Source organism: Lissotriton vulgaris, unplaced genomic scaffold (genome assembly GCF_964263255.1).
Source record: "Lissotriton vulgaris unplaced genomic scaffold, aLisVul1.2 SCAFFOLD_797, whole genome shotgun sequence".
NCBI classification, from domain to species: domain Eukaryota; kingdom Metazoa; phylum Chordata; class Amphibia; order Caudata; family Salamandridae; genus Lissotriton; species Lissotriton vulgaris.
In genome coordinates, this window is record NW_028255715.1 from 303,400 (window position 1) to 329,919 (window position 26,520).

The 26,520-nt window shown below is 44.5% G+C and overlaps 1 protein-coding gene across 1 annotated transcript in view; it reads right to left on the bottom strand.

Annotated features, from left to right (window-relative positions):
• Positions 1–549: 549 nt before the first annotated feature.
• The window catches only part of PSRC1 (proline and serine rich coiled-coil 1), a 317,916-nt gene continuing 291,945 nt past the window's right edge, over positions 550–26,520 (bottom strand). Inside the window, exons 7-8 of the mRNA XM_086952027.1 lie at positions 18,024–18,126; positions 550–1,297 (exon numbers count right to left, since the gene is read on the bottom strand). Of these exons, the coding sequence (XP_086808153.1) occupies positions 18,032–18,126 (95 nt within the window). The 3' untranslated portion in view covers positions 550–1,297; positions 18,024–18,031. The remainder of the gene's footprint in view (positions 1,298–18,023; positions 18,127–26,520) is intronic.

Here is a 26,520-nt window from a genome sequence, read left to right on the forward strand (position 1 = left end):
CTGTTCGTACACACGTGCACAGGGTTAGGGTGGGTTACAGGGAGGGATATGGGGGGTTGGATGGTTTGGGGTTGAAGGGATAGGGGCGGGTGTAAATGTTTCCTCGTATTATCGATTTATCTTGGTTCCTTGATTGGACGCTTGGTCCTATGCTGTAATTGTATCAAAATGCCTGGTGGTATTCTCCTGACTGTGGGGAGCCACACTTCTTACTATGCCTGACTATCAATAAAATTTGTTGTGAAAAAAAAATGTTAAAAGCAGCAAAGTTTTGTTTTAATGCAGTTTTTTACAAAATGGTTATTATATAGAAGACCACCGTCATTTTTAAGAAGGATTATGCCTCAAGTTACACACACCCGTTTAGATGTGCGCAAGAAGGGGTAGTTAATTGGACCCACATAGTTTTTTCATAACCCAAAATAGGATTTTGGCAGGATATTCTACATTACTGCGGTATTGAATTGTATGTCCCACAGATCCTCAATTAATTCCACTGGGCTTTGCTCAGCACTGGGAAACAAGTTTAAGAAATCACAAAATAATGTATATAATAACATTGGTTGCAGGCTCTTTAATTTGGCTAAATTGGCGTTCTTCGAATAGACCTTTTGAACAATGAAAAGTCAAAATATTGAAGATTAAAGAACGTGAAAAAGTATATGCTCAGGGTCTACGCGGAGATTCGCTGAATTGTGGGATTCTTTTCTGTAGAGGACTCTAATGCTTAATATTAAATACAAGGGTTTAAGTTAAGCTTTTCAATTTTTTATAACTCTTCCACCCATTAATTCCTTTTTCATGTGTAATGAATGTTTTATCTGTGATTTCTCCAATAAAATCAAAACTAAAAAAAGCTGTATAAATAAATATATAAAAGTACACTTGCTTTCATGAGGCATCATGTATGCAGCTCCGGAGATATAAAAAAAATTTAAATGTGCTTACATCGATATAATATAGTGGTTGAGCTACTTGTAAAACTGATACATTCCAAGGTGTCCATTTCTGAAATGATTCAGTACTGCAGCCCAGTAGTATTCCATACCAGAAGTCGTATTCTTCCACTACATGCAGAACTCTCTGGCGAAGTCTAGGATGACTGGTCAAAAGAATTAAAATTGCTTTCCCCAAATAAAAATCTAGACTTTGGGGGAAAACCCTGTGTATCACACAGATGGGGTTAAAAAAAAATCTCAACAGCAATTGCAAGGCATGTTCTGCAGATATCCTTCAAACGTGGCTATCATAAAAAAGCCACAAATCAATTGAAGTCAATTCAAATGTTCATGTACTCCTGAAAGAAAAAAGTAATGAATAAATTACTGAAAAAATAAACAAAAAACATTTCTTATGCACACTAAAATAAAAGTTACGAAAAGCAATTTTTTGTGACATATTTGCTAACTTTAAAGAAAACCTACCAATCCTTAAAGGTTACATAGTTATGGTAGCAAAAGGCAAGTAAACCGGTATAACACATTCCCTTCCACATTCATGAAGCCAGAGGAATAGATGACTGAAGTCCTAATGACTCAAATATAGATTTTGATGGGATCTATTCAAGTGATCACAAATAGATTTAAAAAAACATATTGCCAACTGTGTTGTGGACATGTAAATATCCAGACACACTGAAAGGAAATTATGTGCAGTTCACTGTGCTGCCCACAGTCCAGAAGTGTTCTGAAACAACTTTCTAAAACTATACTTTCCAATTCTATTTTCTTTAAACTACATATTCCTCTATTTATAAGCATTCAAGGGGCTATCTTATGTATAGATCACCTGCTGGTTCCTCCCCTTAAGGATACCTATCAAGTGTAGGCCTGGCTGAAAATCGTTCCTAGCAGGACCACTTTATCGCTGCCAGGTGCCACCATGAGGCTTCAGCCTTGACCCTGTCGAAGGACATGAAGAGACCTGTGTATAATAGGAGCAAACCTGCATTGTTGAGATGAAAATGTCCCTTGCATGGCGATGGGCGTGTACCTTTGCCAGGAGGGCCCCGACTACAACGATGTCTGGATCCCTGATGCAAATTTCTTTTGTCATGGACGAACACAGATCATGCATGTAAGCAATGACATAGGCGTGTCTCATGGATTATGGTCTTTTTTTGGATCTGGAGAGGCTCACAAAGCGCTACTCTTACATTGGTGAAAGGCTTTTGCCACGAGTTAAGCAGTATGAGCACGGTGGTGGCAGCATATTGTGTAATGATCAGCAGGAGTTTAAAAGACCTTTTACTTGTATGTTTTGAGTGAGGAACAGGCTCCCCCATTTAAGTTCTGCAGCTGTTTGCTTAACACACCCTTGGCCTACATCAGTTTGGTGTGTAGTGCTGCGCAATACGTGTGGGTTATGTAAATGGATATGTAAATGTACAGGAATTTATATAGCGCAAATCACCAACCGGTCTCTAAGCGCTTGCTTAGGGAACCCGTCCTAGTATTCCCCTGTGAGATAACCCCGGCAGGGTATCCACAAGGTGAAAGCCAGGCATCCCGCCACGAGGGGCCGTTGTGGAGATTAAGCAAGCTATTGCCCAGAGTCGCAGAGTGTGAACCCGTGAATCGAGTAGGCACTGGAGCGAGAATTGTCGAGTCCATGGACATTTTAGGACTCAAGACCCCACCGAGCTGGGAATTGAACCCTGGTCCAGGGCTGACCTCTGCTTCCAGGTCTGCCTCCTCTAACCAGTGAGCCACACTTCTCCACACACATATATATATATATACATATACATGAGCTGGGAGTATGTATGCCTGTGAATGGTACAATACATAGAAGACACTGTGTTCCATTTACGGGCACCCACGGATAACTGGCGGAACATGAGCTAAAAGAGTCCACCCAGACAAATTTGTGGATTCCTATGCATTCCTGTGAGCTGTGTGGGACACACTGGAAGAAAGGAGAACCAGGTCCTTCGGTACACTTCAAAGGTTGCTCTTAGATTCAGAGAGATGTCACTGGAAAGGGTTCTAAGTACATCGCAGGAAAGAGGCTGAGGTATCGGGGTGACCGTTAAATATGCATTTCACTGTGTCTGGCATCCATGTGTGAACCTCTAGTCACTCCCATGGCCTGTGTTGTGGGCCTTCCAGAATTGGAGTTGCTCCTGCTGCGACAGACTGCTTTCTGAAAGAGAGGCATGGCAGAGGAGAGGACACTTCAAAAGGAGGCATACCCATAACATACACTTCAACGACTCAGACTAAAAATCACATTTGTTGCCTGGAAATGGACAATAAGAAGGGGAGTTTGGGGTCCCCAAAAATGGCCAACTTTCAAGAAGCCAGTCGGGCTGTGCGAGGAAGAGAAGACCCGCATACCATCTGCTTGTGACCAGGACTGGGGGCCAGGGCCTGCCGGTCTGCTGGGTGAGGGAACATCACCCAGGAAATCCAAGACCACCTACCCCAGGACCTGGAGCATCAATGCCTGCCTGCCTGCTAAGGAACTCACACTGCCAAATGTATATTGAATCAAAGCTTACACAACGAGTGCGATTGTATCACACACGCAGCGGGGCATTTAAACTTCTAAAGCATGCCGCAACCAAAAATAAATGGCGTGCAAGTCTGACTATTCCTGCATAACCAACAAAGCGGCTCCCCCACGCTTGTCTAAACGCTTGTCATTTCAAGCAGGTGGATTACTCAAAACGAGGCAGGACGCCCGAATATACAAAAGATCTGTTCAAACACAGGCAAGTCTTTAAATCCCACGTTTTCTATCAGAGTGAATTCACAGTAAAGGTTCAATATCACTAATGAACTGTTCTCGCACTTTTCCCAGACCGAATATGGATGTATTATGAAACCAACTTCCGCACCCCACTTTGATGATTTGCTCAGGATTGCCACTGAGGATCATTGCAGCCCTCCTGTACTTTTAATAAATAGAAAGCACTTTGTGCAGTTGAATCAATAAAAGCAATGGGATAGGGTTTCCTACAGTTACAAAAATATACGTTTTTCATTTTCTTTCACTTGACTAGACCAAGTCCAGGTCCAGACAAGAACTCCCCAATAAGATGGGGTTTGAAACACGTTGACATCAGCTCTTGGGATAAGGCACTTACAGGGGTGCCACGAGAGAATCTTTGTACCAACACCTCTCTCCTATTGACAACACCCCTCAAAAACTATGAATTACCAGAGCCACAAATACTGGCAGGATAACAAAAGACATTCTTTATTGAATCATATTTTTCCACCTAGTGTTTCCAAATGTATTAAGAGACTGGTCTTACATGTCTTGGTATGTTTTGTCACGTTATACTTGTTTATCGTTTAGTTCTATGATTTGTGTGTTACGTACTTTTCTACTGTGTTTGTTATACATGTTGCAAAAAGAAGTGTTGTCCGACATGATCAAAATGCAAAAATCTCAGTTTTCTTAAAGTAGAAAAAGAAAAGTGAAATAAATCACATAGGCTTCTGAATTAAGGACAGAGGCTCGTTTTTTGTAGCAATTTGTTTAAACTATGCTATCTAGATACAATGTGTGTATACAAAATTGAAGTGGTCCAATCTAGGTAGCTTACGGACCCAAGCCTCCTTTAGTTGACTTGCCTGCTGAGGAATGCAGGGAGCGCTGGAGGGAGCGAGGTCCAGTGGGGGATCCTGGCGACTGGATCCCTGTAGAGAGTTGTGAGGAGACAGGTGCCTCACTGATTGGGTTGCCAGAGGAAGGCCGCCATGAAGTGAGTTGTGAACTTTGCTGCACCAATCAAGTCATCGCCTGTGGGCAAGTTGGAAGTAGGCAACCCGGTACGCCAGAAGGGGCTGCTGTGAACATTGCTGCTGTGCTGATTGGGCTGTAGCCAGTTCTCTGAGTGAAATTGGTGATCTCATATGCCAGGCGAGGCCTCCGCCCATGTGCTGAGCAAAATCGGTGATCCTGTATGCCAGGTGGGGCCGTCGTGAAAACTGCTGCTATGCCAATCGGGCTGTAGCCCGTGTACAGAGTTAGGAAGGTGACCCCGTATTCTAGGGGGGCCACAGTGACGAGACAAGGAGCTTGGTCAGCTCAAGACCATTGTTGCGAGGAAGAGACCACTGTGGCGACCCATACAGGCCCAAGCCCTGACTGAGGACCAGCACTAGGAGCATCAAAGCCCTCCCTCCCCCTGCTGTGGGAAAGATCCCAGGAAATGTACCTGGTCCGGAGGACCATCAAGGACCCCCGGCGGCTGCCTCCACAGGACCGCATGAGAGGAACTTAGTGACTTTCGACTGAATCCCCCTCACAAGCCACATGTGGGTGTGTTATGTTATGTTAATAAGGCATTTGTTAAGCGCACTATCACCGATTGGTTTCTTGGCGCTGAGATCAACAGTAACATAATCGTAGATATGGGATGGAGAGTTATTGGTATGCTTGGCTGTAAAGTCCAACTATCAATAGGAGCACAGAGGGAATCAAACAGGGACGCCCTCCACTCAGAACTAGATACACAACAAAAGACCATGTCGAGTGGACGTCCACAAATGTCAGTTACTCGGGGATAGACCAGTCTAACTGTACTGATAACTATTCCAATCCCGTATAATTTGTAAGGGAATACTTCACTGCTTTGCGTCCCAATTTTAATGTTAAAACAGCCCAACTTCCTTGACAGCGACACAGAACAAAGAATTGCAGATTGTCTGACCTTCCGCGGTCAATACCAATTATCCACACCAGCAATGTTGGATCAATATCTATATAGAAAAAATGTGTGAGAAAACAAATGACACCTCACGGAAACACCACCAACGGGGTAACTGGTATGAAATTTCCAGACAAGCCCCTGTCTCATCATCGGTAGTCACTTGTTTCTCAAAGCAAGTAGAAAAAGGAGTGTCCAAAACAAACAACCAAAAAAGTGTGACAAACAGTGGGAAGCAGAGGCATCTGCTAGTGACAAACACAAAACAAATTAGTGCACACAACACAGCAACCAGATCCCATTAACCAATTTTATTCGTAGGGAAACAGGTGTGCTGTACCAATAAAAAGACTGGTAGCTATTCCTGCATACCATTACCTATTTAAAATGCTGACATGTTTCACTGCCACCACAGTTTTGGCAGTTTCATCAGGGCTGCACTATATGCTGCCACTCCACTCTTGGACACTTGTTCTGTGTTAACCCTCGTACCTCCGCTCATCTTCCCATACCCCCCCACACTTTGCACTCCCGTCCTGTCCTTCACACCAATCGTCTCAGAACACCCCTCCTCCCCCAACTGCACCCCCAACCAACTCTCTCCGCCTATCTCCCCCCACACTTAGCACTCCCGTCACGCCTAGCCTTCACCCCTCCTTCAACCTCTTACCCCCCACTCTCACTCCCCACTATCCCACCTCCACCCCCGCAACCCCCAGCCTCCACACCGCCCCATTTACCCTTCCCCTCTTAGCACTGATGCCCTGCCCAATAACGCCAACACCAACCCTAACACCAATCCTCTCTCTAACACTTCCAACCCCTTCACCAGCTCCACCTCTCCACCCCGATTCCCCCCCTTCTCCAGCAACTTATACGCCTGCTCACCGCCAGTACCCTTCCCCAACTCCGCGCCCAACACCACGCTGGACATGATTATGTCCACCCTCCTCCAAATGAAAGAAGAACTACACTCCATCAAAGAGTTGCTCATCACACACCCCACACACCCCAAACACCCCCCTCCCACCACCACCTTTACACCTAATAACACTTCCCCCTCACCTCCTACTCGCCTTACCACACAACACTCCCACACTGGACCTCTATCCCCTCTCGCAATACCACCAATCGCAATACCAAACGCAATTGCAATACCACCAATCGCAATACTCCCTTTACACCTAACAACACTTCCTCCTCACCTCCTACTCGCCTTATCACACAACACTCCCCACACTGGACCTCTATCCCCTCTCGCAATACCACCAATCGCCCCAGACGCACTACCAATACGATCTCAGACCATGACATACACACCCTTCTCCACTCTTACGTCCCGGCTCCCCAAAATCGCCTAGCCACCAACCATCTGTCCATCCCAACGATTATCTCTAACCCCCTCAGGCACCGCATGCATAAAAACAGAGGCTCCGTCCCCAACAACCTCACAAATGTACCCCTCACTATAGAACCTTCCTCCACCCTCTGCACCCCTAGACTCAAATGCATACTTCTCAATTGCAGATCGGCCCAAAACATTCCGCGGGGGTCGCCGATCTCATCATTTCTCTGGAATCGGATCTAGCCATTCTGACTGAAACATGGTTGTCTGATTCTTTTACACCTATCATGGATATCCTAGTCCCCCCCAACTACTGTATCATTAGACTTGACAGGACCAAAAAGACAGGTGGTGGAATTGCCTGTATTTACAGAAGCAACCTCTCAGTTATTAAAGCGTCCGCCCCCTCTCTTACTTCCTGTGAATACCTCTGCCTTGATGTCATCAGCGAAAGCAAACCGGTATGCTCACTACACATCATATACCACCCGCCTGGGGACAAGCTCTCCTTCTCCCAACAACTCATGGACACAATCTCAACCAACTCAGGACGGCAAAACACCCAAATTTTCCTTGGCGACTACAATCTCCATTGGAATGACAGCAGTGACACAGTGGTAAATAGCCTCAAAAACTTCCTCAACGCCCTTGATCTCACCCAAATATGCAATAGCCCGACCCATGAGAAAGGTTCTATCCTCGACCTTATCATCTCCAAAGAGGACGCTATTCAACTTGAGTCAATCCAACCTTGTGACTGGTCAGATCATCATATTGTCTCCTTCCTTATCAATGAAAAAATTAAATTTAACCCAGTTCAACCCTCTAAGCCAAAAGTTTGGAAAAGAGACATGAAGAAACTCAACCCAAACTCCTTACCGCCTAACAGCTGCAATCTCCTACTTCCCCCTTCCGGCGCTACGGACGTTCAACTCCTGACTGACCACTATCTCAATGCTATGACCACAATAATCAATGAGGCTGCACCCATGCAACTGAAAAGAGTTTCGTCCAAGATCTCCAACCCATGGTATGACCGGAGCCTCAATGAAGATAGACGGGCCATGCGAATGGCAGAGCGCACCTGGAGATCAGCCCCCTCTGCACTGCACCTAAAAACCCTGAAGAAACAGAGAAACGCCTACTTCAGGAAAATAAAACGCTCAAAAAAAAAGAGATTTCTTCAGCCTCCAGCTCGCCCAAGCAAAAAACCGCCCAAGAAAACTGTTTGAGCTAATCAGAACACAATCCAAAGAACAACCCCAGACACGCAGCACCATGGGCGTTACACCTTCCTGTGAAGACTTCTCTGCTTTCTTTAACCAAAAAACCGACAACATAAGAAGCGATCTCCTCAATGACGCAATCCTTTACTCCAACCCCCAACACACAGCAGCGTCTGAACCAAAGAACAATGCTACATGGTCATCCTTTGGCACCTACTCCGAAGAAGAAATTGGCAGATTGCTCAGCACCCTGAAACCATCCAATCACCTCACTGACCCCCTTCCTGCTAACGCTGTAAAAGACTTTACCCCTTTGCTCCTCCCACTCTGGACTAAGATTATCAATAGCTCTCTTCAACAAGGATCCATCCCTAACGCCCTCAAAGTCGGACAAGTCACACCGCTACTAAAAAAACCAACAGCAGACCCCACTGATCTAAACAATTACCGTCCAATTACAAATATTCCCACTCTCGCTAAACTGTTGAAAAAATGCGTACAGCTACAACTGACTAAACACATAGATAAGTTTGATCTCCTCAACCCTCATCAATCAGACTTCCGAGCAGGGCACAGTACCGAAACTGCTATGACTCACATAGTTGACGACGCCCTCCAAATCCTAGACCAAAACGATACCTGCCTCCTCATCCTTCTTGATCTCTCCTCAGCATTCGACACAGTTAAACATGAGAACCTACTCAAACTATTAAACACAAGAATGGGCATATCTGGGGGACTGTTCTCAAGTGGTTCACCTCCTTTCTAAACAACTGGTCTCAGAGATTCAAAAGCAACAACCTGATGTCCAATCCGGTACCTGTATCGCTAGGCGTCCCTCAAGGATCCTCCCTCTCCCCAACACTGTTCAACCTAGTTATTGAACCTCTCACTACTTTGCTACAAGCATCCAATGTTCACTTTCACATGTATGCCGACGACACCCAACTTTATCTCAAAACACAATCTCCCAAGGACATCATGCTTCTGAACACCACGATCAGAAACACCCAATCCTGGCTTGCCGAGAATCACCTCAAACTCAATGAGCTGAAGACTGAGTTCCTCCTGATCTCACCTCCCGCAAAAATCTCTACCGCTCAAACATGGCTTAAGCACCTAACGGCTCTAAATGTACAACCTACCATCGTAGACTCAGCAAAATCTTTAGGCATAACACTTGACGCCAATCTCAACATGCAGCAGCACATCAGCAAGGCAACCAAAGGAGCGAACTTCCAAATCAATACCTTGAGAAAACTTAAACCCTTCCTTCCAGCCAAAGACTTCCAAACTGCAGTACAATCTATAGTCATCCCGCACATAGAATACGGTAGCACCGCCCTCTGCGGGCTCCCCCTAACTACAACGGCACCCCTAAGAGCGTCCCTTAACGCTGCAGCGAGACTCATCACTGGCTCAAAAAAACACTTGCATATTTCCCTTGACTTTAAATCCCTGAACTGGCTACCTTTTGAAGCCAGAATACATCTGAAAATCGCCTGCATGACACACAAGGCTGTACACATGAACTCACCCGCCTACCTCACTCAAAAGCTGACAATTTCTGGTGGCTCTAGAGCTACTAGAAGTACAGACAATCTTCTGCTGAAGCCTCGAAGATTTCGGAAGGAAAAAACCTATAAACGCTCCTTCTCAGGAATGGCGCCCAGGATCTGGAACTCACTCCCTCCTGAAACCAGGCTCATCTCCTCCAACAAACTTTTTAAGAAAGAAGTAAAAGCGATCCTCATGGCTAAATACACATGATCTATTATTCTTTATTTCTCAAGAATCCGCTCTGTACTACCTGCCTGACCCCTTGGACTATTTGTATTACTTGTATTATCGACTTATTTGATTGTATACGTTCCCTCTTTGTATATTTTTATATTGTTGATGCACCTGTCTGACTTTGCATACTGTACCTACACCACCTCAACTATTCCTACTCTTGTACTACTGATGCACCTGTGTGACTATACACCCTGTACTCACCTACCTCAACTATGCCTACCTTTATGCTATCTCCAAAAGCATTTTAAGCACGCTTAAACAAGTATATGCTCCATCTTTTTGTACTTTTAGATTATTGGCGCACCTGTTTGACTATGCACCTTGTACCTACACTACCTCAACTATTACATTCTATTATTCTATCACCCCCTTGTCCTTGTAAAGCGCTCTGATATCTGCAAAGATCTTGTTCGCGCTATATAAAACTTTCAAATAATAATAATAATAATAAGATGGATCAGCCCCAGGTTTTTTCAAGAGCGGTATGACAGTGGCTTCCTTAAAGGCCAGAGGGACTAGTCCGGAAGTCAGAGAATCATTCAGGAGTGTAAGGGCAGGGGCCGGGAGGACGGAAAAACACTCTTTCAGGATGTAAGGGGGGCAGCTGTCCGAGGGGGCACCGGATTTAACTCTTGTTAGTAGTTCCTGAAATTGATCCTGGGTGATAGGTGGGAAACTACTGAGAGTACCAGGGCTGTTCTTGATTGCCATACCAGTAGTAATTGGAGTCACAGACTGGGGGATGCTGGCTTTAATGTCTACAATTTTCTCACTGAAGTAAGTATTAAGTGAGTCACAGAGAGACTGGGTCGGAGTTATCCTGGGGCGGACATTATCCAAGTTTGTTAATTCATTAAGAATGGTGAAAATATCCTTGGATCTATTTGAGGATTTAAGGACTCGAGAGGAGAAATAAGCCACCTCCGCAACGGAAATGGCATTCATATTTTTCTTCCTGGCCTTGTATATGTGTGTTAGGAGATTTTGGTCATTCAGATCCTGCTGGTGCAGGTAGGGCTGATTTACGGCCCAGATAACCCCGGGGAACTTGCCTGCCATATAGTGCTTCAGCACTGGGAACACTTTTGACTTTAATAATTGTCAGACTTCTGAAAATTAGGCTATTAGGGCTTAGCCTGAAGGTCGCCTATTGTGAATGGACTGTGTGTTTTGTTTGTGAGCACCTAATTATACGTTGTGTTGGTATATAAATAATCCTTTTCTCATAAAAGCAAGTATTTGACTGGACAATAATTTATTTCTGTTGCAGAAGATATTTTGTGTTGTAAATCTGTGGTCACCCGCCCCACCCTCGGCTTCTACATCCCCCCCTTCACCCGAGAAGCCTTTGACTGTTCAACATGCGCTACAATTAAAAGTCAAGGTCTGAAGGAGTACTTGGCCCAGTTGCTCAGGACCCATAGTAGGTCGGACACTGGGACATCAGTAATTAAAGGCCTCAAACCACAAGTTAATACTGTGGCCAGGTCAGAGCGTAATTTGGAAAAGAATAAGTGTTGTTATGATCAGAAGTCTACAGCTGGCTCTTCTGAATGTTGCGGTTGCAGAATACCAAATCTGCATAGTCTTGATTCCATGTCATGCCTCTTTCATCCACCACCAGACACTCCCTTACCCTATATCCTATTCTAGCAGGTTCCTTTTTATCCTTCTTTCTCACTGTTTTTCTGTCTTTCTTTTCCTCCTTTTTTGCCCCTGTTGTGTTTTTCTCTCTCTTGCTCTAGGTCACATTTTGAGAGGAAAAATAAGTGCAAGTCCCCAGAAATAAGTGCAGGTGAGCCCTACCTGCAACCACCTGCTCAAGTTAAGTACTGGAAAGGACCATTAGCACTGCTGTCACACTTCAACACCATGACTTGATGTGTTCCACTGGCTTTTCAGTGGACATTCAGGCCTCCCTGATGGACATGCCCTCTGCTCCCACCAATTTAGTTTTCACCAAATTCTCAAAACTGTAAGCCAACTTGGACACTGTGCAGGGATATTGCCTCTGAAAACATCTGGTATTAAGCCAGGCTGCCTGTATCAGAAGCAGATGTTGGTAACAAACCCACATGATGTCTGCTTATGGTGCATTGGGATCAAGCATGACTCCAAGTTGTGCAACAAAAGTTCCTTAATGCAACAGAAGCAATCTAGGACAGACAGACAAAACGTTTGTCACAGAACACAAGAATCTGGGCCAGTATCAGTGTAGATTACTCTCAACAGATAAATTACAGGCAAAGACAAAAGACACCTCCAGGAGAAGGTGAGGAAGAAACACATAATGAAACAAAATTGCTGTTAGCCTAGTAGCAGATAAAACTGTAGTCCAATTTTATCTTCATAAAAAACATACAGCAGTTCTTCGCATGTTCTTGGATCAATCTACCTCTGTAGATACAAAATGCAGCATAACACCCACTTGAAGTTGCTTGATGACTGTGATACTAAACATAGCCTTTTCCACGAAGTTCATGAACCCAGAGTGAAGATTCACCTATCTGTAAGATCAGTACTCAAGAGCAGTGCAGTCAAATTCAAAGATAGCAGGCTGTGATTCAGGATGTTGCCTGGAATTCTACACAGTGCTATGCAAACAAATGATGGACGGAATGCTGAATAAATCATACATTCACCCCCAGTCAAGTGATCTGAGTTAAATCCATCGTTCTTTTGCTCACCATGCCACCCCAGTTCTGCACAAGCAATCTCGTAGACTCAGAAACTTTCTTGTTTGGCTCTTGAGATAATAAAAGAAGGTCTCTGCTTCAGTCTTTATCTCCGGATCTGTAGTAAATCCAAAAACTGCACTCACACAGAAAGGCTGGTCTTAATTTTCTGATGAGCATTTGGAATGAAGAAGTGAGGCATAACCAAGCACTAACCACTAGTAGAAAATTCCACTGAGACACTCACAGACCTGCTCACCTAACCTGAAGCAGCATTCTTACCTTCAACATTTTGCAGAAGCTTTCTTGACTCCTTATGGAAGTGGTGTGTAAATTCTCCATAAATGACCATAGGGTGCAATAACAACAGAGTAGTGCCACAAAACTCGCAGTTCAAAGCACATAGTGGCTTTTATTTCCCTAAGGGAATGCTTTATGCCTTACTACCTGTCTGGGGGAGTTAATAACGAAGAAGTATTATTCTTTCTGAACAGCACCACCAGTAGACATTTCTTCAAGAACAGTGTCTTGATCCAGCAACTCCAATTGTTTGGCTTGCCTTAATATTGCTTCAATGGTAGAACATACACCTCCACTGTGGATTTTAAAATGGCAAGCACCTATAGGTATCAAGCAGTTTGGAGTGATTTTGGATGCCTTAATCACAGAATATTGACCTACTTAAAAGTGGTGTTTAAGGTCTGCATTCCTGCCCCTCTATTTGGGAAAACGTTTAGATGTAATACGGAGTCCCTTCATTGCAGCTGGCAAAAGAATCTCGAAGTCTAACATATCACTGGTAAAGCTCTCTAGGACTAATGCCTCTGTAGCAGGAAATAACTTGCAGGGTCTCACAGGGTCCCACCAATCGCCACCCATTGTCATTTTTCCATAAAAGCTAGTTTAGCTCTTTGATCCCTCTCCATCTCTAAGTCTTCTATATGGCATCTCCTACCAAATATCAAATTCCTCTATGATGTGAGTGTCCAGAAGATAAACTGTACACATCTTATAAGACCCATTTCCACCAAATTTCAGCCAAAGAGATATTACTCCATAGGAAAGAGAACCCCCCCCTCCCAACTCTAGAAAAACAGCCAACCAAGTAGCTGATGTCATTTGCAGTCACTTGAAGCAAAATGGGGACGTCTAACTCAGCCAGGGACCTCCCAATTGGACACAAGAGGGCTGGCCACCTTATACAGAACTCTCACCCTTTCTGGATGTTCAACATCCTTAGGAGTTAGCGGCCCTTGAAGATTGTGGAGTCCGACCCAGAGATAATTTACTTACTACTCCATTTCTCATCATAGTTTTTGCCAACGTAATCACATCTTCTTCCCAACGGTTCAGTTGACCAACATGTGTACTGTGCATATTATGCCCAGGTCTTCATCAGGCCTATCACCCTTAGAAATTTTTCTCTGGTGCCCCATATGAGGGCCAACATAAATTGTTGAATGAATGCCTGGTAGCTAAGAGCTGAAAGCTTTTCTGATTTCATTGTGAGGAAACCAAAGCCTACTTTGAGGCAAACCTCAAATCGGTCTTCTTAGCAATCCCAGTATAGAAGGCATGGAAAATAATCCTTTGTGGGCGTGCAAAATTCTGCACAATTGGGAAAACACAGGAATAGAGAAGGAAACTGCATCCGTATATGTACACCCTATAACAGAAATTGGTGATCTCATAAAATCAGGAAAATTCCCTCCAGTTACTGAGGAACACAAACAATTAACTTTAGGTTCCATATGACAGCTATTTATACACACAAACCTGGTCCTACTATACTCCAGGCAATTATATTCACAGTACCTCCAGTTGGCTCACTGGTGCGGCTATTCTTAACCTCACACTCAGTCAAAGAGTCTGCAACAGGTTGTGCCTATGTTTAAAATGTCCTCATAAAATCTCTGCGTGTCATTCACTATATGTCTACACTCCCTCTATTCAAGCTATGCTTGTGCAACCCCGTGTGTGAGTGCTAAAAGGGAAAGATCCAGTTAAATCAAAGTAGAACAAAATCAGGAAAAAATGTGTGGTAGATGGGAAGGTACCTCACGGGAGCAACCACCAGGGAACTGCTGACAGGTTCTCGTCAGTGTGTTCCACTTCTCATCATTGGCTCCATCCCATCATAAATAAACAAAATGCAAAGTAGGAAAAAAGGAAATTTAGTTAGCTCAAAAGTGTATTTCCCTACCCTAACCATGTGCCTATACCCCCATAGACATCAACACCGCTATTCAGTGTGATCCTGCTTTAAAAATGGAGTTAGAAATCCCTAGCTTCTTGAACACCTTTATTCTGCGCTGAGTTTCTACTCCCACTAAAACCATTTTTAAAGCAGGATCACACTGAATAGCGGTGTTGATGTCTATGGGGGTATAGGCACATGGTTAGGGTAGGGAAATACACTTTTGAGCTAACTAAATTTCCTTTTTTCCTACTTTGCATTTTGTTTATTTATGATGGGAAGGAGCCAATGATGAGAAGTGGAACACACTGACGAGAACCTGTCAGCAGTTCCCTGGTGGTTGCTCCCGTGAGGTACCTTCCCATCTACCACACATTTTTTCCTGATTTTGTTCTACTTTGATTTAACTGGATCTTTCCCTTTTAGCACTCACACACGGGGTTGCACAAGCACAGCTTGAATAGAGGGAGTGTAGACATATAGTGAATGACACGCAGAGATTTTATGAGGACATTTTAAACATAGGCACACCCTGTTGCAGACTCTCCGACTGAGTGTGAGGTTAAGAATAGCCGCACCAGTGAGCCAACTGGAGGTACTGTGAATATAATTGCCTGGAGTATAGTAGGACCAGGTTTGTGTGTATAAAAAGTTGTGATTGGAGGGTACCGGAGTCTGAATATTTCCCTCTGTGCTCCTTTTGTGTATGGTCCATATGACAGCTAGCCGTAGGCTCTAGCAGAGGTGGCTCATATTGGGGAGCATCTTCTTTCGAATATTTTCTAGCATAATTGGTCAGCTAAGATCTTCCTGTATAAGAACAAATTGATCACATAAAGGGAAGAATATCACAACTAGTTTCAAATGTAGGTCCTGTGTATGTCAGCATCTGTTGACAGTGACTTGAGTGGAATCCAGTTTTGGCCAAAATAGGACCAGCTCACGCAACTAATAAATCATCTCTCGATACCTGGAATAACGAGTTTCTTTCAGCATTAAAAGAGGTGGAGAGAATTAGGTCAGAGAACAACAGCAAGGACTGGTAAGTATTTGCCTTGGTACACATGATTTTACATGCTAAAGAGTGTAGATCTAGAAGTAGACCTGGAAAGGCATACTTGGAATGAGGAATAACAATAATGCCACACTGAATCCCAGTGTAAGCATCAGTGGAGTGATAGTGAGGGGATATTAGTTCAGGTACTGATGAATTTGGAGACATGCGTCAACTAAGAAAGGATTCTAGTATTAGGGATGATGTGCACCAGAAGGTTTCTAGCAGTGTGACTGGAACAACTGATCAGTACAAAATAAAGAATGCCTGCAGGCTACAGGGAGATGGAACTGAACAGACTAGTATGTGTTTTACCACAAAAAATAATGTATTCTTCACAGCCCTTAGGATAAATGGGCCTTAAAATTGTTTTGCTGACTAACCAATTACTGCACCCCAAACCTCATTCTACTACTATGATCTCCAAATAACCCTTTTTAGACTCATCCCTCCTTATATCACCCAACACCTCATTTTAGCACTATGAAATCGCAAACAACTCTTCTAAATTCTTCTCTCACCTATTCCTCCTTTGACTCATCTCAAACTCATTCTACTACTATGATCTCCCTAATCCATTTCTAGGGATTTTCCCTTGTCCATCTCTCCTTAAACTCATCCCAAACCTCATCTTACTACTATGATCTCCCAATAAACACTTTCTAAACTGTTCCCTCTTCTATCCTCCATTATCCTTTTCAATCCAACTAACACTCACATGTCCACCACTCAAATTAACCCAAGTTTCACTATAGTAATCCTTTTTGGGTTCTGGAGTAGCGTGCTACTCAGCAAAAAGGGATTCAACACCTCGTCAATGTTGGTAAGCGGTATCTCAATATAATTACAATACAATACAATATACCGTAAAGTACAAGGAGAAATAGTTGATGTCCTTTATATCGCCAGAACAAAGAGGCTTGATATGAAACTGCCTAAAAAACATATCTCATTCGAGATAGACGATTGTGTTCCACCCCTTCCAGAGTACTTTCTGACTGGATAATAGCATGCTTTCCAAGCAAGTAGAATGGTTGTTCTGTCCATTATTATAATAAATAAACAGGCTTTCAGTGGCTTTTTTTAAGACCAGAATGAACAACTTGGATTTGTCTGCCTGCAAAAACTGTGTGTGCTACGGCAAAAAGTAGGCCTAGCATGGAGCACAAAAACATAGATCCCACATAAATGTTTGGCATATCATACTGTTCGTGTGGGGGAAGCTGAAGTAGAGAGAACACAAGAATGCCGGGAGATGTCAGGAGTTATTACCTTCAGTCCGTATGTATTGTTGACAGGGCGAATGTTTAATTATGCTAGTGTTAATTTAATAATTTCAGGAATTTTTCATCACAATTGCTATGTAAATTAAAAAAATCACACAATTATATCATATTGCATAATGCCACACAAACGACCAGAAAGAGAGAGACTGCAGTTAGCCGCGCTGCATTTTGGCGCTATTTATTAGCACAAAGTGTATCCTTACGTCGAAAATGGATGCAAGGACACATTTCACGCTAAAAGCCGGATTTGCCTTTTATGTATTTGTGTGTCATTTCCTTAAAATTTCATGCAATTAAATGAAAGCAAATTATGCTGATTTCTAATACTGATAGTTATTATCAATAGCGAAGACTATGTCCATGATCCCTTTGTGTTGAATGTTTTTGGCACACATTAGAAAACAAACTTTCATGAACAAGTCTAGAGAAAGAAACCTCCAATACTATTGGACATGGGAAAAGAAATCCCATGGATGCCAATCAGAGAAGAAGAAAAGAACGGGGCAGGGCAGAGGGTGTACAGAAGGAGAACAAAAGAACAAAAGTAGTAGCTGCTTGGAAGCCTGGATTTATCTACTACTGGGCATATCTAGATCGAGAGTGTCAGTTTGTAGTAAAGAAACACGAGATCCACCTTGGATATGTTAAGGCTGGGAAAACGGGGAATCTGGAACATAATTAACAAATCAGGGTGTAAAACAGGGTGTTTATACTCTGGTCAGGAAAATGTGTATTTTCCTGTTCCAATAAACGGCACAATTTTGGAATTGTTGTCTTTTACCTTTAGTTTTACCTCTGTGTACCAGGTATGATCACCTTCTTGGGTGGCTGCAATCTGCTGGTAGTTGTGGCAGTTGGAATTCTGGATGGAATCAGCGAAGACCCTTTAAATATTCACAAAAAATATACATTCAAATACTTTTTAGGATTGATGATGGTAAGAGCAGAATAATGGCTGTTCAACCAAATGATGTTGGTTCCAAGCAGATCATCGTAAAATTATAGCAATGTGCAAAACAATGAGCATAGCATAATTGTTTTACTTATGTGGAATCAATGCTTTGGTCATGAACTATTCTCAAGCCGGTATACACTGCTTCCTTTTGAAGAACATTAAGGCACTATATAGTAGTGTGTGTGGATGTGTCGAAATCTGTAAGCACTAAATATTAAAATGAATCCACAAGTTACCCATGTAACTGCCTTATCTGTATTGTGGCGAACTTTTCTATTGATCTCAGAAGCTGCTTCTAGCATACAACAGGCATATTTGTAACTCCCAACTGGGTAGAGTATGCACTACTTGACCTTCTGTTAACCATTGTGCTCAAACAGATTCGAAATGGGAAATCTGCTAATCATATGTATGGGCACAGGTAACTTTTTTCTCAAGTACACTTATCTCTCAACTGCCCCTTCAGGGCTCCTTTAGGCTGTCTACCAGTACATAGCATCTACTTAACAAATTCGATGAAGAAGCGACCCACCTTTAGTATGCCCACCTTATGATCTGAGTGCCATGTGTCCTTACTATACTTTGGTCAGTGTAGCAGACAATGTTCTCATTCCCTCCCGCCTCTTCGACCCTTCCCTTACTTCTCAATTCTGATATTCTTTTTCTTGCTCTCCTCGTCTTGTCTTTGCTGTCTTTTGGGCATATTAAGTCAGATTATGTGTGTAATCTCAACATGTCTCTAAACTATACGGTCAATTGTCAATACTCCCATTAATCAGATATCCGTTGCCATGCATCCAAAGTTTATCTTCTAGAATATGACATGCAATTATGAGCCACATTTTTTACCAAGCTGTTTGTCTAGTTCTATTGCTCGTTGTAATTTCTCAATTGCTTATGTAGGAAAGTGCCCTTTCTTTCGCATGGTTGTCCCCCATTTTTTGCCTGATGTTTGATGCGCCTTTACATAAGTGTTCTCTGGGTTCCTTCTAATCAGGGACCCAGGGCAAGTGTTCCTTCCCCAAAACTGTACCTTTGCTCCTACATTGGCACTCCTCTGGCCCACACATAAGTCCCATGTTAAAGATACCAGGGGTACCAAGGGCCTTGTGACCAGAAAAAGTCTCTGAGGGCTGAAGCATATACTTTGACACCCTCAAAGACTCCTCCCCTGACCCATACACACTGCCAGTGCAGTCTGTGTGCCAGGGGGAGACCCTAAAACTACAATTCTACATGGCACTCATCCCTGTGTGCCAGGCCTACCAAAACACTGCCTGTGGCATAGGTTAGTCACCTCTCTAGCGTTACAGCACTAAGGAAGGGTTCACTATACCACAGATGAGGGCACAGTGGCATAAGCCCTGGGCCCCTACAGTACATGTGTCATTCACACATATTGTAAGTGCAGCAAAGTCATTTTAAACCATAGGCTGAGAGTTTGGCACCAGAACTCCACAGCTCCATGATGGCTTTATAGACTGAAGTTTGGTGTCAAACTTCTCAGCCCATTAAACCCACACTGATACCAGTGTTGGATTTGATGCCAAATGCACTCAGAGGGCATCTTAGAGATGCCCCCTGAAAAACAACCAAACTCTAGTGTCCTGGCTGAGTGGCTGCTCGCCAGCTGCCACCCAGACATGTTTCTGGACCCCTGGGTAGAGAGCCTCCGCTATCAGGGTCCTGAAACAGAGCACACCTTGGGCCCCCCAGGATGGGCAGGGTCTACGAAGCGGAAGCTTCAAAGGCTTGCTGCCTTTGTAAGCTGGTGCTGCCTTTTGCGGCTCCCAGCAACTGGCCCCCACCGGTTCTGACGCCCACTTTGGGAGGGAGAATCAGCGGGGAAACCGAAATAGGAGGAGAGGTGTGCCGATCTTTGCCAACTCCACCTCTCCGGTGAAGAAGGGAAGGAGAAGTCCACCTCTCAGTCCCTGGCATCTTGAAGATGGGGGGGTCTAGCCAAACAAAGAGAGGCATATGCCCCCTCCCACTGGAGGGTGGAATAATGGGGGGTTTTACCCACCTCAAGGATGGGACACATTGGCCTACTTGAAACGCCCCTAAAATTAGTATTTAGGGGCGACCCAGTACCCTGCCTCCTCAGACACACAAGAAGAAGGACTGAAAAGCTGTGCTGAAGGAAGAAGAGGAGGACACCAACTGCCTTGGCCCAAGCCTTACTTTCCTGTCCCGACTTAAAGGCCCCCCTAGCCCCGCTGGCTAACACCGGGACTCAGCACTCTGTACTCGGCCCCCTAGTGCTGCTGAGGGTGCTCTTTGAGTGCATACTTGATCCTGGGGAGCTCTTGTTCTAACCCCAGAAACTCTACTCGCAAAAACGATTGCTGACCAGCAAACCGATAACCACATTTTCGCCCATAAGATTACATTGATTGTTTTTCCTCTGAAAAAGTTCTTCCGAATGAGCTTAGGTAGTAAACAACTGACGTGCTGACTAAAAAAATAAATAAAATTAAGCTCACCTTAGAGGTGCATCATACTCCTAGTACGGCCCGCGGGCCGCCAGCACCACCGCAGGCCTTCATTGGCGGCCCACGGACCTTGCCTTGCTGTTTCTACGTTTCCAGTGAGGCCGGCAGTAAACACAGATGACTGCAGGAGCATACGTAGTAAATACGTATTAAATAGGTATTCACTACGTATGCTCCTGGGTCATCTTCTGTGTTTACTGTCGGCCTCTGTGATGTCAAAGCACTTTCAGAACGTTTCCCAAAACGCCCTTTAAAAAGTCAGCTGTAAGAGCTTTCACAGCTGACTTTTAAAGGGCCTTTTGGGAAGCTTACTATTTGGACAGAAACAGAGTCAGACATAGACAGAGGGTTAAAGACAGAGACAGATAGAGACAAAGACAGATAGAGACAGGGACAGAAAGAGAAAGAGACAGATAGAGACAGAGACCAAGAGAGACAAATACAGATAGAGACAGAGACCGATGGAGATAAATATAGATAGCGACAGATACACATAGAGACAGAAACAGACAGAGACAGATACAGATAGAGACAGAGACTGATGGAGAGACAGGGACAGACTGAGACAGAGATAGGGACAGACAGAGACAGATGGAGACAGAGACAGACAGAGAGGTGGAGACAGAGAGATAGAGAGAGAGGGATAGAGATAGGGAGAGAGAGATAGAGAGAGAGAGATAGATAGATAGAAAGAAATAGAGAGAGAAAGAGAGAGAGAGAAAGATAGAGCTAGAGATAGATAGAGAGAGATAGATAAAGAGAGATCGAGATAGATAGATGGATAGACAGACAGATATATAGACAGATGTGTGTATGCCAGATCTGTTGGCTCAGTGGACTAATGCGTCCGCTGCAGGGGCCTTTGCTCAACCCCATGATCCCAGTTTTTTTGCTCTAGCTCCGCCCCCCACTGACTCCGCCCCCACCGGTGCAGCCCTCAGCCACAAACCACACTGTAAATTTGGCCCCCGAGAGAAAGTTTGTGAGTACCCATGTTCTAAGTGTTGAGTTGTGTTTGTATGGAAACCCAAGCAACTGTGTTTTAATGTCAAATTGGCATCCTCTGTCTAGGAAATGTCCCAGTGTCATATCTAGGCATACCACACGGAGTAGAAAAATAATCCCAAAAGTAATCTCAAAGTAATTCCAATAGAATTTCAACGGTCTTTAAACGTTTTGCAAACATGTAACAAAGTACATTTCATCCAGCTTGCATATTCTTACCAACCTGTTTTGGAAAGTAGAACTTTACTTACCTGTACCAAGTCCTGCTTGGTTCTAAAAATAAAAGAGAACTAAAGAAATATTTTGTATACAAGCCTGAGTTAAGTCTTTGAGTGTGTGACATCCTTTCTTGCCTGAGTGTGTACAATAAATGCTTAAAACTACACACTGACAAAGCCTTACAGCTTGCCCACACGACCACAACAGAGAGTAAGGTGATATCTACTTTTACCTCTGTAAGCCTTTGGGGATCCACTGGACTCTGTGCGCACTATATCTTACTTTGGTATATTATATACAGGGCCAGCTTCCTAAACTGATCAACTGGTACCTATTGGTAGAAATTGTGTTGTATACCTTATCTAAAGAAAATCTCAATAAAAAATGTATTGAAATAAAAAAAAGAAGAACAAAATGAATATATATATACACACACACACACACACACACACATACACATATATATATACACACACACACACACACACACATATATATACACACATATATATATACCTCATGGCTCTTCCCATGGTGAAGTTATTATCAATGTTGAGGGCCCCAAAAGCTATGAGAGACCCTTCTGTACATCCTACAGAGCCATGATGTCAGATGGCGATGATAAACAAAGATTAGAAACTGGAGGCATATTGTTGATGTTCTACCGTCACCAGAGCCACAAACCTCTTTGAAGAGCTACCACTTGTACAGATAGCAGAAGACCGCTCTCAATTACCCCGAGGTCAAGAGGATCTATCTATACCACAACATTGTCTCCTTCAAAGACCAACCATCTTCTTCAGTTGCTAACTCCTCGTGCTCCGCAGAAGCATAAGTCAATAACCAGTCAACAGATGAACCTGCTACGAAAAAAGCCACTCTCCTAATGCAAACGAAAGAGGTTCATAACAGTCCTGTAGATCTAGATCCCATACTCCTCAAAGCAGGAAAATGCCTTCATCGTCTTTCTCATTTATATCTTGGGACTTCCACCTCTTAGTTTTTTTCCGGCAAATAATGTGTTCTCTTTTAATTAAGTAACATTAAGACCAGCTCAAATACTGAACATTGAAGTTTCTGCTCCAGTTTTTAAAACTCTCCTTCCAAAATCACAGCCAAGACCCATGATACCTCATGTTCTTCATGACTTGGAACCTACGATGAACGTCATCTAGACTTCAGCCCTCCATCAAACAGTGGACCATTGTCAAAAGTGTCAACCTGCCTGCAGAACCTGACCTCGTCTCCTTAAGAGAAACTCTACATTTAGTCTATTTCGCAGTATATGCCACCCAGAGGTTCTGAAGTGTTTAGGTACAAAGCTCTATGCACCCATTCACTTATTGTCTTTTTCAGATGAACAATGGGGAATAAAGTCTGAACAGCTTTAATCATGATCTTGAGTACTGCAGTTCCAAGGGGCACCTACACAGCCCATGCCTGTGCTGGTGAGACATATTAACAATTTAGCATACCATTAGTTGTTTTAGTTGTCACTCCTTCTTGTGTTAGCTCCTTTATATTTTTTTTGTAAATCTTTTTATTAACTTTGCTCATGATCTCAATCAATGTACAGCAATGTCCAAAAGGCATGATGGAGAACAACATTACATCGTACTCTCGAAGGCAACTTAGCAGTACAATGGTCCAATTACACTTATACCCCCTACCCAATCCCACCCCGCGTGGCGCAATACTTCCGCCAAGGCCCCCACACTTTCTTCCATTTCTTTGAACAGCTCCTGGACTTGTTGATCGTTTCCTCTGCCCTCTAACACCAGTCCGAATCTCTTACCCATTGGTCCCATTGTGGTGGCACCTGCGCCCCCCAGCAACTGGCAATATTACGTTTCACCACTCCGGCTGCCATTACCAACCAAATGAGTAATAGTCACCTGGGCTCCACCGGGACCGGCGATCCCACTTCTGTTGCCATCGTGTGCGCTACTTTGGTCCAGAAGGGTACTATATTCGGGCATTCCCACAAAATATGATAAAATGTACTTTCCCCCGGCATCCCCTTACACACAGGGGGGACAGGCTCTTGCCCCATGTTAACAGATGAGTTCGCGGGTAGTACACTTGATGCAAGATTTTTAATTGCACGAGACGGAACCTTGTTCGGATTGAAATTTCGCAGGGGCTTTGCTGGGCATCCTGCCAATCCTCGTCTTCCAGGCCTCCGATGTCCCCCTCCCGTCTCTCGCGCAGGGACACCAAGGGGTCGGGCATATTATTTATGAGCTTGCGGTAGATAGTGGAAGTAGGTTTTCCTAAGATGGGGTCGAGGAGGAGCCTGTCTTCCATAGGAGGATATCCTGGGATCGAAGCGTCTGTGTGTATGTGAGAGCGCAGGGCGTGTGTAAGGCGCAGATAATGATAGTGTTGGGAGTTGTGTAGTTGGTGCTCTTTTTTAAGAAAGTCAAAGGATCTAGGGGCATTCCATTTACATATGTCGCCCAGGTAGTCAATTCCAATTAGTTTCCATCCCTTGAAGCCTGTTAGTCTTGTCACCTCTGTTAGCTGGTCTCCGAGCCAGAGTGGGGTCCTACCCGTCAAGGTGCCTGCCCAACCCAAAAATGTATTGGTCTCCCTTCAGCACTGAAGCACGACCTCCATGTGCGAAGGTAGATCCCTGCACTGTTTTCGTGAATATAGGAACGGCTCGCAGTTGCCTTCCGGCATGACATATCTATCTACTCTGTAAGCTGGTTCTGACCCTGCCACATATACCCAGTTGTTTACCACCTGCAGCTGGGATGCCCAATAGTAGAGTTGGACGTCTGGGAGAGCCAGCCCCTCATCATATACCCCTCTTGTGAGCTTTCGCATCGCTATCCTAGGGTTCCCACCCTCCCAGAGCAGCGTCCTCAAAGACTGGGAAATGCGCCTGAACACCCCAGCGGGGATCGGATATGTATTTTGTAGGATATTTAGGAGTCGCGGCAATGCCAGCATCTTAAACAGCGCAGCGCATCTGGATAGAGGCAAAGACCTTCAGTGGGTAACATCTGATGCTAGCCGTGCCAGGTGGGGCTCAAGATTCTTAGTGAAGAACTCCGCTTCGTCTCTAGTGACGTACACCCCCAGATATTTGAATCCATCGATCGCTATCGAGGCAGGACACCTTGTCGGAATCCGCTGGGGAGGTCCTGAGAGGGGGTAAATCAAAGATTTGGCCCAGTTAATCGTGAAGCCAGAATAGCTACCAAACAGTTCGCAGAGATGAAGCGCCTGCGCTATTGAGTGACATATAATGGACGATGTCATCTGCGTAGAGAGATATACGCTCCTCCCATTCATCAGTGAGTGCCAGGCCCCAGAAAGAACTGTCCCTCCGAATCCAGTGAGCCAGCGGTTCAAGGGCCAGAGTGAAGAGGAGGGGACAAGGGGCATTCCAGCCTGGCGCCTCTACGCAGGGGGAATGCTCGAGACATCGCTCCATTAACTCTCACCCTCGCTACCGGCTGTTCGTACAGCAGGCGCCCCCAGCTACAAAAAACTGGACCAAAGCCCAGTCGCTGATGGACCATAAACTAGTACGGCCATTCGATGCTGTCGAAGGCCCTTGAGGCGTCCAGTGCCATCAATGCTGTTTGGGTGCTGCCCACGTCCTCCGTCATATAAAGGACCCCGTAGAGCCTTCGTAGATTGTGTTGAGTGCTCCTGTGAGGCATGAAGCCTGACTGGTCAACATGTATCAAATCTGGTAAAACAGAGAGCAGTCTCATCGCCAAGACCTTGGCCTCCACGTTGAGAAGTGAGATAGGCCGATAGGACGAGCATTGGTCGGCCAATTTCCCAGCCTTGTGAATGACCACAATCGTAGCTTCCCGCTGATCCAGCGGGATCTTCCCCACTTCTCGTGCTTCAAGGAACATCTGTCTTAGAGGGTATATTACAACTTTAGCCTGCCTCTTATGTATTTCTACCGGTAGACCATTGGGCCCTTGCGCTTTCCCGGCCTGAAGGGAGTTAAGGGCTTCTCCCAGATCCAACCCCGTTAGGTCCGCCTCTAGGCGGTCAGTTTGCTCCTGTGACCGTGTGGGCAACGCAAAGTCCTGCAGGAACTCCTCACAATCTTGTTTCATCCTGGTGCATACCGGGATGTAAACCCTCTCATAGTATGATGCGAAGGCCTCAGCTATGTCCACACCGGTGGATGCCAAGGACCCTGACTCATACCTGACCTCGGTCACCCAGGATTGCTCCCTATCCCAGGGTTTAAGCCACGCTAGTAGTTTCATGCTTTTGTCTCCCGCATCGTATATCCGATGTTGCGTGGCGAGGGAGTAGGCCAGCGAACAAAGTTCCTTTTGCTTGAAGGCAAGTTCATGGCAGTGATCTAGCGAGGGGCATCACTCTAGTACCCTGCTCGAGTGATTCAATCTCTTTTTCCAACTGCTCAATCTGTAGCGATTCCTCTTTTTTCTGGGCGCCAATCAGCGCTTGGGCCTGGCCTCTCAGGACCATTTTATGAGCTTCCCATAGGACTAGTTGGGAATCGACTGAGCCCTGGTTCTCAGCAAAATATTGTTGGGAGTCCTCTCTTAACTTGTCAGTTATGGAGTCGTCTTTGAGGCGCCATGGGTCTATCCAAGGGA